General features: G+C 38.4%; 1 protein-coding gene and 1 pseudogene across 5 annotated transcripts in view; one reads left to right on the top strand and one right to left on the bottom strand.

Moving 5' to 3' along the window:
- XIAP (X-linked inhibitor of apoptosis) overlaps positions 1-15,546 on the top strand; it is a 45,081-nt gene that overhangs the window by 12,281 nt on the left and 17,254 nt on the right. For all 5 annotated transcript variants that reach the window (XM_060001949.1, XM_060001946.1, XM_060001950.1 and 2 more), the window contains 2 exons: positions 12,085-12,993; positions 14,091-14,190. In XM_060001949.1, coding sequence (XP_059857932.1) covers positions 12,117-12,993; positions 14,091-14,190 — 977 coding nt within the window. In that variant the 5' untranslated portion in view covers positions 12,085-12,116. The remainder of the gene's footprint in view (positions 1-12,084; positions 12,994-14,090; positions 14,191-15,546) is intronic.
- On the bottom strand, positions 3,136-10,537 carry LOC132418079 (partitioning defective 6 homolog beta pseudogene; annotated as a pseudogene).

Raw genomic sequence — 15,546 nt, 5'->3', positions numbered from 1 at the left:
TTCGCTGCTTATTTGTTAAGAACAGTGATTTGTTATTCAGGTGCTACTTTGACTTAAAAAGATTTAATAAGTATTTGTAATTGCTAACTTTCAGTCATCAGAGATAGTTCCCTAGTATACCATCTTAAATAATTAAATTTATATTAATCTTCAAAATTACTTTCTTCAGTGTCTTGTACACATGTAAAACTGCTTGCTTACTTTGTTCTAAGGTGCTGTGATAACTGAAACTTATGATATTATGGGATAGATTGGTTTTTTAAATTACTTACACTGTAATAGTTGACTACCAAATAGTAGTCACTTTAAGAAATTACTGTTAATTTTCATTTCAAGTAAGATTTTTATTAGAAAGCTTAATACTTAAATACATTTCTGAGTAGTGTTCTGATATTAAATCTCACAAAAATATTTCCCTGCATGGGATTTTTTTTTCTATTGCTTTAACATTAGAGGTTTTTTTTCAATTAATCCAGAATTTATTTCTTCATATTTTTTTAACCATTTAGAGAAGCTATCCTTTAAAAGGGAATCATTTGATCCTTCATTGTTTTAATAGCACACAACTGTTACAAAGGCATCCATACTAGCCCTATTATAAGATGATTTCAATAATTTTGGGGGGAATTATCTATAAACCACAGGGAACTTCATAATATTCTTAATTTCTATGTACATGCATACTGTAGTGCTTATGCACATTGTACAATGATAAATGCCAAAGAAATCAGGTAAAGAATGAAAGTTCGCAGCCTCACACTTACTTGTTCTAAGTGGATGTGTGGGAAATAAATAGCCTAATGAAAATAATATAGATAAACTTTACTTGTCAGTGGTAAATACCACAGCTTTCTCTTAAAGTGTAGGCAGTGTTCCCAGAATAATCCCACTGAAGAAAATCCAGAATCTTTGCACAAAAAAGTGCACAGGTTTGTCCTGTGTGTAAAAACCTTTTAATCTAAGTGCATTTTATATCCAAAACAATTTGCACTACTTGAATACAGATCTTCCTCAACTTACTATGAGGTTACATCCCAATAAAACCATCCTAAGTTGAAAGTATCATAAGCTGAAGATTCATTTAATACACCTAACCTACCAAACATCATAGCTTAGCCTAGCCTACTTTAAATGTGCTCAGAACACTTACATTAGCTTACGGTTGGGCAAAATCATGTAACGCAAAGCCTATTTTATAATAAAGTGTGGAATGTCTCATGTAATTTATCAAATACTGTACTGAAAGTGAAAATGGAATGGTTGTAGGGTACAGAAAAGTTACGAGTATATCAGTTATTGACCCTCGTGATCTGAGCTGACTGGGAGCTGTGGCTCGACATGCTGCCCAGCATCACTACAGAGTATCAAATTGTGCTAGCCCAGGAAAAGATCAAAATTCGAAGTAAGGTTTCTACTGAATGCGTATCACTTTCGCACCATTATAAACTGGAAAAATCATAAGTCAAACCACTGTAAGTTGGGGACCATATGTACATTAAAAAAGTTCAAAAGCCTACCAATATAATATGTAGATATACACACCCAAAACAAAAGGAATGCTTTCCAATGAGATTAGGAATGAGGATAAGAATTAAAGGAGAGTGTCTTCTATATTACCAGAGTCAATGAAATTAACTGCATTTTAAAACATAAATTATACCTATTTGGAATTATTTTATAAATATATAATCTATAGGCTGGACAAACATCAATGTGAAAAACTGTCACAGAATTTCATAATTTAGGAACATAGCTTCAGTGCTTCATAATGTGGAAAGAAACTCCTAAGAACAGCCAATTGGTTTGATTTCTTAGAAGTTAGAAAATAATGCATTTCAGAAAATGATTTGTAACAATTAGTAACAAAAGAACAACATTAAGAAATAAAATACTGGGTACACAAGAACTGAGGTCCTCAGAGTACCAAAAGAGAATCAGACTTCACATTAAAATTTAAAGAATGTGGTTAAAGGAAAAACTAACTGGAATCTTTGTAACAGGTTAAATATTTAACCACTTCAAACAGAAATAATTTAGTCCTCTCACATAGTTCTGAAAATGTACTGTAGCATCTAGTTTTCCATATCAAAAGCATATAATTTGATTAGCAGAGCTCCCTTTGTTTTAGACTTAAAATCACCTCTGATCCACCAAAATTTGTACTAACAATTACCAAACTACTATTTGAAAAGCATTTAAACAGCTTTATTGAGATATAATTCACATACCATAAAATTAATTTTAAGGTGTACAGTTCAGTGATTTTAGTATATTCAGAGTTGTACAACCACCATTACAATCCAATTTAGAATATTTTCATTACTCCAAAAAGAAACCTAGTCAGTAACCATTTGCAGTTATTCCCCATTCCCCTCCTCTCCCAGCTGTAAGCAACCACTAATCTATTTTCTGTTTCTATTTATTTTAAGAACATTTTAAACTTACAACATTATTGTTCTCATGCCTATTCCAGGTCATTGGCTCGGAGGTTTGAAAGATCTTAAACTACCCAAATTTGCAAGTCCTGTGACATCCTCACTCAGAAAACATTCGAACGATGGTTTCATGATTGTTCAGTCTTCTAAGAGTTTTTGATCTGGAACATGTGTTTCAAATTCTGTTTGTACCATTTGCTAGGGGTGCTAAACTCATTTAATTAGACGGAATAAAACTATTCTTTCCAGACTCAAAACTGAGTTTGTTCTATTTGGGTTAACCATTTCCAGTCTTTTGATAGTAGGAACAGCTTTAGGAATCTAGTGTGGCACACCGCTGTCTTCAGTAATAATGTCATCTTCATCCTTTGGCTCAATGTTTGGTTCAATCTGCTGTGGATAGCCAAGAAAGCTGTTATCAGTAGATTGGCTAGAGCTGCCAGAAGTCCTACTGTTCCTAACGTTATTCTCCTGTTTACTTGCCTTCTATTATGATGAGGTTGTAGCTGTTTGCAGTCATCCTATTACTTGATCAAAACTCTTCCTGAAACTTCTATACCATTAACATCTAAAACGTCATCATTAACAGCCAATATAGTCCTGTGCTGCGAGCCAGACCGCCTGGAATAAGCCAGGATATAAAGCTCCCTGGCGGGGGGTGGGTGGGGGGAGGAAGGGACTTCCTTGGCGGTCCAGCGGTTAAGACTCTGTGCTTCCAATGCAGGTTCAATCCCTGGTCAGGGAACTATGATCCCACATGCCACACAGCATGGCCAAAAATTAAAAAAACAAAAATAGCGCGCACACACACACACACACACACACACACACACACACACACGATCCCTGGGACCTTCTCTGAGCCATGTAGTGTCTCCGTTAGAATGAAACCATCCCAGCTATAGAGTCCCTAGGGAATGTTCAGTGTTGTGTTTGTAAAGATGAACTAATCCTATGGTGTGTTTCTGGGGGAGTGTCAACATCTGTAATAGAAGACACACATCTGAAGTCTTGGTGCATACCAATTACTAGATCTGGCATTTTTCTGTGGTTGACATTGAACATTGGTTAAAACATTTTCCTTCTTCATTAGCATGTCTGTACCAAAGGCACTGTTTGTTTCTTCCTTTTTTTCTGTGTAAAAATCTTAAGCAGCAGGTTGGTTGTTGAAGCAGTTATGTGATAATTATCATCTTTATTTATAGATAGTAAGTATCCCTGGATGTCTGTATAGCCTAATAAAATGTCATCATTAGGTATCTTATGAACATGTTGCAGTAATCCATAAAACTCCTCAAAAATGTCCAAGTTTTGCTCTTTCTATCAAAAACTGATGAAATTCAGTGCCAAACCTGCTCTTCTCCAGGATGCCCTGGCAGCCGCAGTCACGCTGAGTGCAGGGGCTGCAGCCCAGGAGCCTGCAACTCACCAAACGCACCTGCAGAGGTGGCTTGGGTCTCAATGCTGAGCTCCACAGGGTGGCTGGGCAGCCTGTCTGTGGTGCAAGTGGAGACACAACTCCATCCTGTCTCCCTCTGCTTTGGTGACTGCAGAACCCTGGTGGAGGAGGATAAGGGGGCAACTAGCCCATCCACCTCTTTGCTCTCGGCTGCCTTCCCCATGACCAGGCTCCTGACCCAGGCCAGTGGTGCTAACCGCAGAGACTTTAAGTAAAAATATTATTAAAGACATTTTGGAGAAAAAGGTCACCTATAATCCTGTTCCCTTAACTAACATATTTTACCCATATATTAAAAATTACCTCCAGGTTTGTCCATGAGTATATATTTTCACACAGTTGCAGTCAGATGTACATCCTACTTTGTATCCTTTTCCTATTTAAAATAACCTTTGTTCTATATATTTGACAACTTTAATAATAAAAACCTGAAGGAAACAGAAACTTTTGTATTGTGTGCAGATACCAGGTAAGTGGGTTTTCTGTGTGTTTTTTTCTCCCCTCCAACTCCCCATATTCCCGCATTATTGCTAGAGAAGCAGTCAGTCTCCTGTCCTTGGCACATGCCCATGGCTATCTTTACCCAGCTGACTAGGCTAAATAAATACACACACACACACGTATACTGTGTGTATGTATATGTACAGGTATATGTATGTTTTATTTTTTTCATTGAAGCTTATTAAGCCTTCTTTTATTTTTTTTAACATTTTTGAAAAATTTATTTTATTTTTGGCTGCATTGGGTCTTCATTGCTGCGTGTGGGCTTTCTCTAGTTGTGGCAAGGAGGGGCTACACTTCGTTGCGATGCATGGGATTCTCATTGCGGTGGCTTCTCTTGTTGTGGAGCACGGGCTCTAGGCGCGCGGGCTTCAGTAGTTGTGGCTCACAGGCTCTAGAGCACAGGCTCAGTAGTTGTGGTGCACGGGCTTAGTTGCTCCACAGCATGTGGGATCTTCCCGGACCAGGGCTCGAACCCATGTCCCCTGCCTTGGCAGGCAGATTCTTAACCACTGCGCCACCAGGGAAGCCCCTCCCCAGGAATTTTTAAATCTTTCCCTCTTAGAATAAAAGGTTTTCTGTGCTTTAAAACAGTCATAAATTTTAAAATTAACTTGTTATGCTATAAAAGTTAATTTCAGTCCTATTTTAAATAGGTACTACTTGGCTAACATGCACTGGTAATATATTAGCAATCCCAGTTGCTTGACAGATGTAGATGTTAGATGAAAGCCAGTTGGTTAAATTATACTCACTTGTCCAAAGAGGAACGTAACTAGAGAAATTAAAAGAAATCCTCGGGCTTCCCCGGGGGCGCAATTGTTGAGAGTCCGCCTGCCGATGCAGGGGACGCGGGTTCGTGCCCCGGTCCATGAAGATCCCACATGCCGCAGAGCGGCTGGGCCCGTGAGCCATGGCCGCTGAGCCTGCGCATCCAGAGCCTGCGCCTCTGGAGCCTGTGCTTCGCAACGGGAGAGGCCACAACAGTGAGAGCCCTGTGTACCGCAAAAAAAAAAAAAAAAAAAAAGAAATCCTCAACATTTAGGCAGTGTCTAACCAAAAAGAAATAGGAACAACGTGAGTTAGTTTCCTATAGCTGCTGTAACTGTTTTGCTTTTCTTTTTAACATCTTTATTGGAGTATAATTGCTTTACAATGTTGTATTAGTTTCTGTTGTATAACAAAGTGAATCAGTTATATGTGTATATATATCCCCATATCCCCTCCCTCTTGCATCTCCCTCCCACCCTCCCTATCCCACCCCTCTAGGTGGTCACAAAGCACAAGCTGATCTCCCTGTACTGTGCAGCTGCTTCCCACTAGCTATCTGTTTTACATTTGGTAGTGTATATATGTCAGTGCTACTCTTTCACTTCGTCCCAGCTTACCCTTCCCCCTCCCCGTGTCCTCAGGTCCAATCTCTACCTCGGGGTCTTTATTCCTGTCCTGCCCCTAGGTTCGTTAAAACCATTTTTTTTTTTAGATTCTGTATGTATGTGTTAGCATACGGTATTTGTTTTACTCTTTCTGACTTCACTCTGTATGACAGACTCTAGCTACATCCACCTCACTACAAATAACTCAATTTCGTTTCTTTTTATGGCTGAGTAATATTCCATTGTATATATGTGCCACATCTTCTTTATCCATTCATCTGTCGATGGACACTTAGGTTGTTTCCATGTCCTGGCTATTGTAAATAGTGCTGCAATGAACGTTGTGGTACATGACTCTTTTTGAATTACGGTTTTCTTAGGATATATGCCCAGTAGTGGGATTGCTGGGTCATGTGGCAGTTCTGTTTTTAGCTTTTTAAGGAACCTCCATACTGTTCTTCATAGTGGCTGTATCACTTTACATTCCCACCAACAGTGCAAGAGGGTTCCCTTTTCTCCACACCCTTTCCATGATTTGTTTGTGGATTGTTTGATGATGGCCATTCTGACCGGTGTGAGGTGGTACCTCTTTGTGGTTTTGATTTGCATTTCTCTAATGATTAGTGATGTTGAGCATCCTTTAATGTGTTTCTTGGCAATCTGTATATCTTCTTTGGAGAAATGTCTATTTAGGTCTTCTGCCCATTTTTGGATTGGGTTGTTTGTGTTTTTGATATTGAGTCGCATGAGCTGTTTGTATATTTTGGAGATTAATCCTTTGTCAGTTGCTTCGTTTGCAAATATTTTCTCCCATTCTGAGGGTTGTCTTTTCATCTTGTTTATGGTTTCCTTTGCCGTGCAAAAGCTTTTAAGTTTCATTAGGTCCCATTTGATTATTTATTTATTTATTAAAACAAATTTATTTATTTTTTAATTTTTGGCTGTGTTGGGGCTTCGTTGCTGCATGCGGGCTTTTTCTAGTTGCAGTGAGCGGGGGCTACTCTTCATTGTGGTGCACGGACTTCTCATTGCAATGGCTTCTCTTGTGGCAGAGCACGGGCTCTAGGCACACGGGCTTCAGTAGTTGTGGCACGTGGGCTCCAGTAGTTGTGGCTCACGGGCTCTAGAGCGCAGGCTCAGAAGTTGTGGTGCACGGGCTTAGTTGCTCCGCGGCATGTGGGATCTTCATGGACCAGGGATTGAACCCATGTCACCTGCATTGGCAGGTGGATTCTTAATCACTGCACCACCAGGGAAGCCCCCATTTGTTTATTTTTTGTTTTTATTTCCATTGCTCTAGGAAGTGGGTCAAAAAGGATGTTGCTGTGATTTATGTCACAGAGTGTTCTGCCTATGGTTTCCTCTAAGAGTTTTATAGTGTCTGGCCTTACATTTCGGTCTTTAATCCATTTTGAGTTTATTTTTGTGTATGGTGTTAGAAAGTGTTCTAGTTTCATTCTTTTACATATAGCTGTCCAGTTTTCCCAGCACCACTTATTGAAGACGCTGTCTCTTCGCCATTGTATATTCTTGCCTCCGTTGTCAAAGAAAAGGTGGCCATGTGTGCGTGGGTTTGTCTTTGGGCTTTCTATCCTGTTACAGTGATCTATATTTCTGTTTTTGTGTCAGTACCATACTGTTTTGATTACTGTAGCTTTGTGGTATTGTCTGAAGTCAGGGAGCCTGATTCCTCCAGCTTTGTTTTTCTTTCTCAAGATTGCTTTGGCTATTCGGGGTCTTTTGTGTTTCCATACAAATTTTGAAATTTTTGTTCTAGTTCTGTGAAAAATGCCATTGGTAGTTTGATAGGGATTGCATTGAATCTGTAGATTGCTTTGCGTAGTATAGTCATTTTCACAGTGTTGATTCTTCCAATCCAAGAACTTGGTATATCCCTCCATCTGTTTGTATCATCTTTAATTTCTTTCATCAGTGTCTTATTTTCTCTTTCAGATTTTTTGTTAGTGTATAGGAATGCAAGAGATTTCTCTGCATTTTGTATCCTGCTACTTTACCAAATTCATTGATTAGCTCTAGTAGTTTTCTGGTAGCATCTTTAGGATTCTCTATGTATAGTGTCATGTCATCTGCAAACAGTGACAGTTTTACTTCTTCTTTTCTGATTTGGATTCCTTTTATTTCTTTTTCTTCTCTGATTGCTGTGGCTAAAACTTCCAAAACTATGTTGGATAGTAGCGGTGAGAGTGGGCAACCTTGTCTTGTTCCTGATCTTAGAGGGAATGGTTTCAGTTTTTCACCATTGAGAACGATGTTGGCTGTGGGTTTGTCATATATGGCCTTTGTTATGTTGAGGAAAGTTCCCTCTGTGCCTACTTTCTGGAGGGTTTTAATCATAAATGGGTGTTGAACTTTGTCAAAAGCTTTTTCTGCATCTATTGAGATTATCATACGGTTTTTATCCTTCAGCTTGTTAATATGGTGTATCACATTGATTGATTTGCATATATTGACGAATCCTTGCATTCCTGGGAAAAACCCCACTTGATCATGGTGTATGATCCTTTTAATGTGCTGTTGGATTCTGTTTGCTAGTATTTTGTTGAGGATTTTTGCATCTATGTTCATCAGTGATATTGGCCTTAGTTTTCTTTTTTGTGGCATCTTTTTCTGGTTTTGGTATCAAGGTGATGGTGGCCTCATAGAATGAGTTTGGGAGTGTTCCTCCTTCTGCTATATTTTGGAAGAGTTTGAGAAGGATAAGTGTTAGCTCTTCTGTAAATATTTGATAGAATTCGCCTGTGAAGCCATCTGGTTCTGGGCTTTTGTTTGTTGGAATATTTTTAACCACAGTTTCAATTTCAGTGCTTGTGATTGGTGTGTTCATATTTTCTATTTCTTCCTGGTTCAGTCTTGGAAGGTTGTACTTTTCTAAGAATTTGTCCATTTCTTCCAGGTTGTCCATTTTATTGGCATAGAGTCGCTTGTCGTAGTCTCTCATGATCCTTTGTATTTCTTCAGTGTCAGTTGTTACTTCTCCTTTTTCATTTCTAATTCTGTTGATTTGAGTCTTCTCCCCTTTTTCTTGATGAGTCTGGCTAATGGTTTATCAATTTTGTTTATCTTCTCAAAGAACCAGCTTTTAGTTTTTATTGATCTTTGCTATTATTTCCTTCATTTCTTTTTCATTATTTGTGATTTGATCTTTATGGTTTCTTTCCTTCTGCTACCTTTGGGATTTTTTGTTCTTCTTTCTCTAATTGCTTTAGGTGTAAGGTTAGGTTGTTTATTTCAGATGTTTCTTGTTTCTTGAGGTAGGACTGTATTGTTATAAACTTCCCTCTTAGAACTGCTTTTGCTGCATCCCATAGGTTTTGGGTCATCATTATATGTATATTTTAAACACAACATCTCAGCATCTTGAAATCTTCCATACCCCTCGTATAAACATGTACCACCGCTTGCTGATTCTTTTTATACCAGTGTTGGCTTTCAGAGTGCCATTTTTCCCAACCACTGTTCCCTCACGATTTCTGACTGCCTGGCCCCTTTATGTCAAAGCTTTCTTGGACATCTTTCTCTCTGTGTGCCTTCTTGCCTTTCTCCTTACCCGGTACAAAGCCTGAATGTGCTTTCACAAAGAGGCCTTAAGTTACCTCAGCATACTTTATTCCACTCTGACTTGTTCACATCCAAAACCTTCTCCAGTATTCATACCTCATTTTCTTCTGTATTCCTGTGCCCCACATATACTTATTTTCTAAATATCATCTTCCCCACCTGCATTTCACTTAAATACTTTTTTTTTTTAATCATCTCCCATCCCTTTCTTTTGGTGCTTCCCTCCAGTCCTAAGGTTTCTGTCTTTTGTCAATCGGTTTTCTCTCTTTTAGTCTTAACCTTTCTGGTAGTTCTGTTTTCTCACCCTTCTCCAAAAGCTCACACTCTGATAATATATATGTAGTTTTCAGTTGAATGCTTCTGAATAAATATCTGCTTTTCAAAACAGTGAAATCTAAACTATTCGTATGGAAATAACCCCTGGGAAGATGAGGTCTCCGCCTGAAAGTTTCAAATAGAGATTCTCCTGCTAGTGTTGAATGATGGTGCTTTATCTTATATTATCTGAAATGGGATGACTACTTGAACCATGCAAAATATTCACTATTATGAAATGAGAATAGATCATTGATTTTACACTTCTATTTTGATTGACCTGAGAAACAAAACTTAGCCATCTCAGAGAAGGTAACTTTCATATGTTTTAGATTATATTCAGCGTTTATTCTTCAGGATAATTATAGACTTAGAAATGTTTAATACTGTCTCCTAGTCCATGCCAAAGTCCCTTCCAGTAATGAGAGGAATTCATAAGCTACAAGACAACCCAGTCCATTTTATACTGATATTGATTGTTGTAGCTGTTCATCCCTGTATTGGGTTAAAATCTACTGGCTTTAATTATATTCATTAATTCTGCCCTCAAGCTAAACAGAATTTGGATCCCTTTTCTACATGACTGCCTTTTAGATAGTTATTCTATCCTCTACACCCCTCTCCCTACAATTTTCTTTTCCCTTTGAGATAAATACTTGACTCTTCCAACTCTTCTTCATGGAATACCATTTTCATCATCCTGATTGCGCTCTATGGAAGTTACACTTTGTTAATGTCCCTTCTAAAATGTGTTCAGAATTAAAAATAATATTCAGTATGTAGCAGAATTGAATCTGGATGTTGCACACCTGTACATTAATGCGGACTGAAGTTACTTCAAGTATTTTAGCTGCCATGTAATGTTGGCTCATGATGAGTTTGTAATTAACTCAAATCCCACGATTTTAATCTGGAGGTTTCCCTTCACATGACTTCTTTCCAAACCAAGATTCTATCTTCCTTTAGTTGTACCACAGATTTTTAAAGTCAGAATATAAGACTTTACACATATCCCTATTTTATCTCATTAGCCTATCAGCCAGCCTTGGTTTCTTTGAATCTTGGTTTTTGTCATCTACCTTATGCTGATTCAACAAAGAGTCTTGAAGCTAGTGCTAGAACTTTTTCAGACATCTGGGAAACAATAATCAAAAATCATGGAGACTGTCTTCCAAAAATTGTTGTATGCAGATATAACTCAGCTCTTGAGGTGTATATGAATTAATACCATTGTAAATTGGGCCCAGGAAAGACTGAAGTCCATTGCCAGCCTGCAAGACAGAAGCCTTTTGTTGAACATTAACTCCAAGAGAGATGATGTTCCAAGACATATTGTGCCAACATAATGCCAAAAGAGCTGCTAATTCTTCCCAAGAAATCAGTTACTATACGTATGAAGTAGAGACAGAGTCATTGTGACCATTCTTTTATTTTGCATTTGGCAAGCATGTACTGAGCACAGTGTCAGGAACAGTGTGAGGTTCTAAAGAACCAGGTTTGCCTGGGGCAACCCTTATTTGTGCCTCTTGTCCCAATGAAATTATTAGTAGCATCATTTTTCAGTTTCAAAAGAGTTCAGGTTTGGAGGATAAATTATCTTGGCCACTCTTCTCATAATCCAGCCAGTTCCTTTTAGTGTTTTATCTTGGTTAAATATTACACAGCTGTAATTTGGCAGCTCTAATGAGGCTGCAATAGTACTTCTCTTCCATTTGAACAGTTTGTTTCTTGACCGTGGGCAGTTGATAGCAAAAGTAACTGCAGTTAAGGTCTACAAGTACTTAGTATTTTTCCTGAGCCACCCTCTAGAGGGCAGTATTATATACATTTGAAATGATCCAATTCTAACAAAAATGGACTCTGTTTATACGTGAAAATCATAAACATTTGATGCTCTTAAAGAATACATTGGAACCAACATTGTGAATAAAACTTATCTTTTGCTAATCATAAAGAAATATTAAAAATTCATTAACATTCTGAACATTCTTTTAATTGTAAAAACTAAACTTAGATGCCTTGAATATACAATGATCCATTATAACAATTATGCATAGACTTCAAGAATCTGCATATTTTATGCTTCTTTCGTGCTTTTCCTAATTAATGATTTTACATGGTTAATAATTTTAATATATTCTGCATCACATAGTTTTCATATTTATGTAAAATAGGCACTTAAAAATGAATAGTTCTGATCTACCTGCTTAAATATTACTTTCCTCTGAAAGAGAAAACAAAAATGCTAGTTTTTACTTTATAACCTGAATCATGTGGTAATGTAGGATTCTAGTATTTAGAATTAGAATGTTTCTTTAAAATTGTGTCATCAGTGGGTAATTTGTTAACTCCTAATATCGAAAGTATATTGCTTGTGTTTGACATTTTTGGATTTCCTAATGTAATGTTCTCTTTTTAGAAAAGGTGGACAAGTCCTATTTTCAAGAGAAGATGACTTTTAACAGTTTTGAAGGATCTAAAACTTGTGTACCTGCAGACATCAGTAAGGATGAAGAATTTGTAGAAGAGTTTAATAGATTAAAAACTTTTGCTAATTTTCCAAGTAGTAGTCCTGTTTCAGCATCAACACTAGCACGAGCTGGTTTTCTATACACTGGTGAAGGAGACACCGTGCGGTGCTTTAGTTGTCATGCAGCAGTAGATAGATGGCAGTATGGAGACTCAGCAGTTGGAAGACACAGGAAAGTATCCCCAAATTGCAGATTTATCAATGGCTTTTATTTCGAAAGTAATGCTGCACAGCCTACAAATCCTGGTGTCCAAAATGGTCAGTACAAAGCTGAAAACTGTCTGGGAAACAGAAATCATTTTGTTTTAGAAAGGCCATCTGAGACTCATGCAGACTATCTTTTGAGAACTGGACAGGTTGTAGATTTATCAGACACCATATACCCAAGGAACCCTGCCATGTGTAGTGAAGAAGCTAGATTAAAGTCATTTCAAAACTGGCCAGACTATGCCCACTTAACCCCAAGAGAGTTAGCTAGTGCTGGACTCTACTACACGGGTATTGATGATCAAGTACAATGCTTTTGTTGTGGCGGGAAACTGAAAAATTGGGAACCTTGTGATCGTGCATGGTCAGAACACAGGCGACACTTTCCTAATTGCTTCTTTGTATTGGGCCGGAATTTTAATATTCAAAGTGAATCTGATGTCGTGAGTTCTGATAGGAATTTCCCAAATTCAACAAATCCTCCAAGAAATCCAGCCATGGCAGATTACGAAGCACGGATCATTACATTTGGGACGTGGATATACTCAGTTAACAAGGAGCAGCTTGCAAGAGCTGGATTTTATGCTTTAGGTAAACTTTATTATAAAAGTAGGCTAATAAATAACTTTCCAACTATCCCAGGGCTCCTAAAAAGTAAATAGATGCCATTTGCCCCCGGAACTGGTAAATATTTAGGTGTAGGCCGACATCATTATTTATATTAGTATTATTCTGTGAACCCTTATGTTGAATCTGTAATATAACCACTGAATTTACGTGGAAAAGATTACCATATTATGAGTCATATTTATCTTTATGTAATTGTGTTTTGGAGAAGAATGACATGCAAAAGATGATAGATATCCCTGATAGAAGAATAGGTCTGATAGTAATACTAACTATAATTTATTACACACCTACTATATGTGCTCAATGCGTATATTACATGCATTTTCTCTATGCTTCACAACAACCCTATAAGAAGAGTTAACATTAGGGAGTTTACTTTGGCTGATGTTAAAATTGATACCTGCCTTTTGTACATAGACTGTATATTTGAAAGCTGCCCTGTATATTCAAAAGATACCTTATTGCTTAAAATGAGCACTTTTCAAATGGACTGCTGTAGACATGTCAGTAGGGAAGGAAGGGCCATTAGTGTGATGGCTTCCAGGAATATTCAGAAAAATTATACCGTTATATATCTGACCCAGTTACTTTAAGATTGAATAGTGCCAAAATACAAAATATAAGTTATTTCAATATTTTATTTACTTAGTATCATATAGCAATCTTGAAAGTTTGTTTAGTGTCATATAGCTATAACCTTAGAGAAACTTATATATATGCTGAACTTTATTGTTAAAGTTTCACAGTTTGAAAAAGTAAATGTAGCATTGATGGCCCCAAATGACATATGTTAAAACAATTGTGATTTTTCGCATAAAAATTGGGAAATTTTATTTGTGTCTTCTGTAAAATACCTCAAATTGAATCAGTGAATTTAGTGTGTATTTCCTCCTCAAATGATCTTATCTGTTACTTAGATGTGAATTCAGATATCTTCTTTTAAGCTATGAGACTTTCATGTAATTTAGAAATGCTTAATTTTATAGTATTTAAAAGGATATTTTGGGGTAAGCTTGTAATTGCACAAATACATGTATTTTTACTTGTGTGTTTCTTAGGTGAAGGTGATAAAGTAAAGTGCTTTCACTGTGGAGGAGGGCTAACTGATTGGAAGCCCAGTGAAGACCCTTGGGAACAACATGCTATGTGGTATCCAGGGTAAGGTATTTAAATGTTCCTTCAGTGACAGGCAAGTTGGACAGCACACAAGCAGTGGGAAGACTTGAATAACTTTTCACATCAGCTATTTTTGCCTTCACCAATTGAAATTTGAAATTCACACCAGGTTTATAAAAATGGGGTCACCTACTTTATATACATTTGAACAAAACACCTAAGCCAGGCTTCCCTGGTGGCGCAGTGGTTGAGAGTCCGCCTGCCGATGCAGGGGACACGGGTTCGTGCCCCGGTCCAGGAAGATCCCACATGCCGCGGAGCGGCTGGGCCCGTGAGCCATGGCCGTTGAGCCTGCGCGTCCGGAGCCTGTGCTCCGCAACGGGAGAGGCCACAACAGTGAGAGGCCCGCGTACCACAAAAAAAAAAAAAAAAAAAAAAAAAACACCTAAGCCTTCTCCAGTGACCAAACCATTCATTACTTACGTATCACATCTATGACGTTCAGATGATTCTATTTCTAAACACCAAATTAGGAACGTATGGGACTTCCCTCGTGGCGCAGTGGTTAAGAATCCGCCTGCCAAAGCAGGGGACACAGGTTTGAGCCCTGGTCCAGAAAGATCCCACGTGCCACAGAGCAACTAAGCCCATGCGCCACAACTACTGAGCCTGCGCTCTGGAGCCCGCCAGCCACAACTACTGAGCCTGTGAGCCACAACTACTGAGCCCGTGTGCCACAACTACTGAAGCCCATGCACCTAGAGCCCATGCTCCACAACAAGAGAAGCCACCGCAATGAGAAGCCCGCGCACCGCAATGAAGAGTAGCACCCGCTCGCTGCAACTAGAGAAAGCCCCCGTGCAGTAACGATGACCCAACGCAGCCAAATTAATTAATTACTTTTTTTAAAAAAAAAGGAATGTATGCTTTTGTTGTTGTTTGGAAGTAGGCTCTTTATTTTTTTTATTTTTAAAATTAAAAAAAAATTTTTGTCCTTGTTGGTCTTTGTTGCTGTGAGGCTTTCTCTAGTTGTGGTGAGCGGGGGCTACTCTTCATTGTGGTGCATGGGCTTCTCATCGTGGTAGTTGCAGCATGCGGGCTCAGTTGTGGCGCACGGGCTTAGTTGCTCTGCAGCATGTGGGATCTTCCTGGACCAGCGGTCGAACCCGTGTCCCCTGCATTGGCAGGCAGATTCTTATCCACTGTGGGAAGTAGGCTCTTTAATGATGGGCATGAGAGCCCATGTTGCCCAGGAGATTCCTTAAGAATCCATCATGCCCTCTAACAAATACTACTGAATCTCGCGGATTCTAAGGCACACAGTTGGTCACATTTTCAGATCTCTGAAACCAGGACACATCTGGTGGTGGGTCATAATTTAATTGGCAGTGGTAGTAC

This window comes from Delphinus delphis, chromosome X (genome assembly GCF_949987515.2).
Source record: "Delphinus delphis chromosome X, mDelDel1.2, whole genome shotgun sequence".
NCBI classification, from domain to species: domain Eukaryota; kingdom Metazoa; phylum Chordata; class Mammalia; order Artiodactyla; family Delphinidae; genus Delphinus; species Delphinus delphis.
This window is presented reverse-complemented; position numbering and strand designations above follow the sequence as displayed.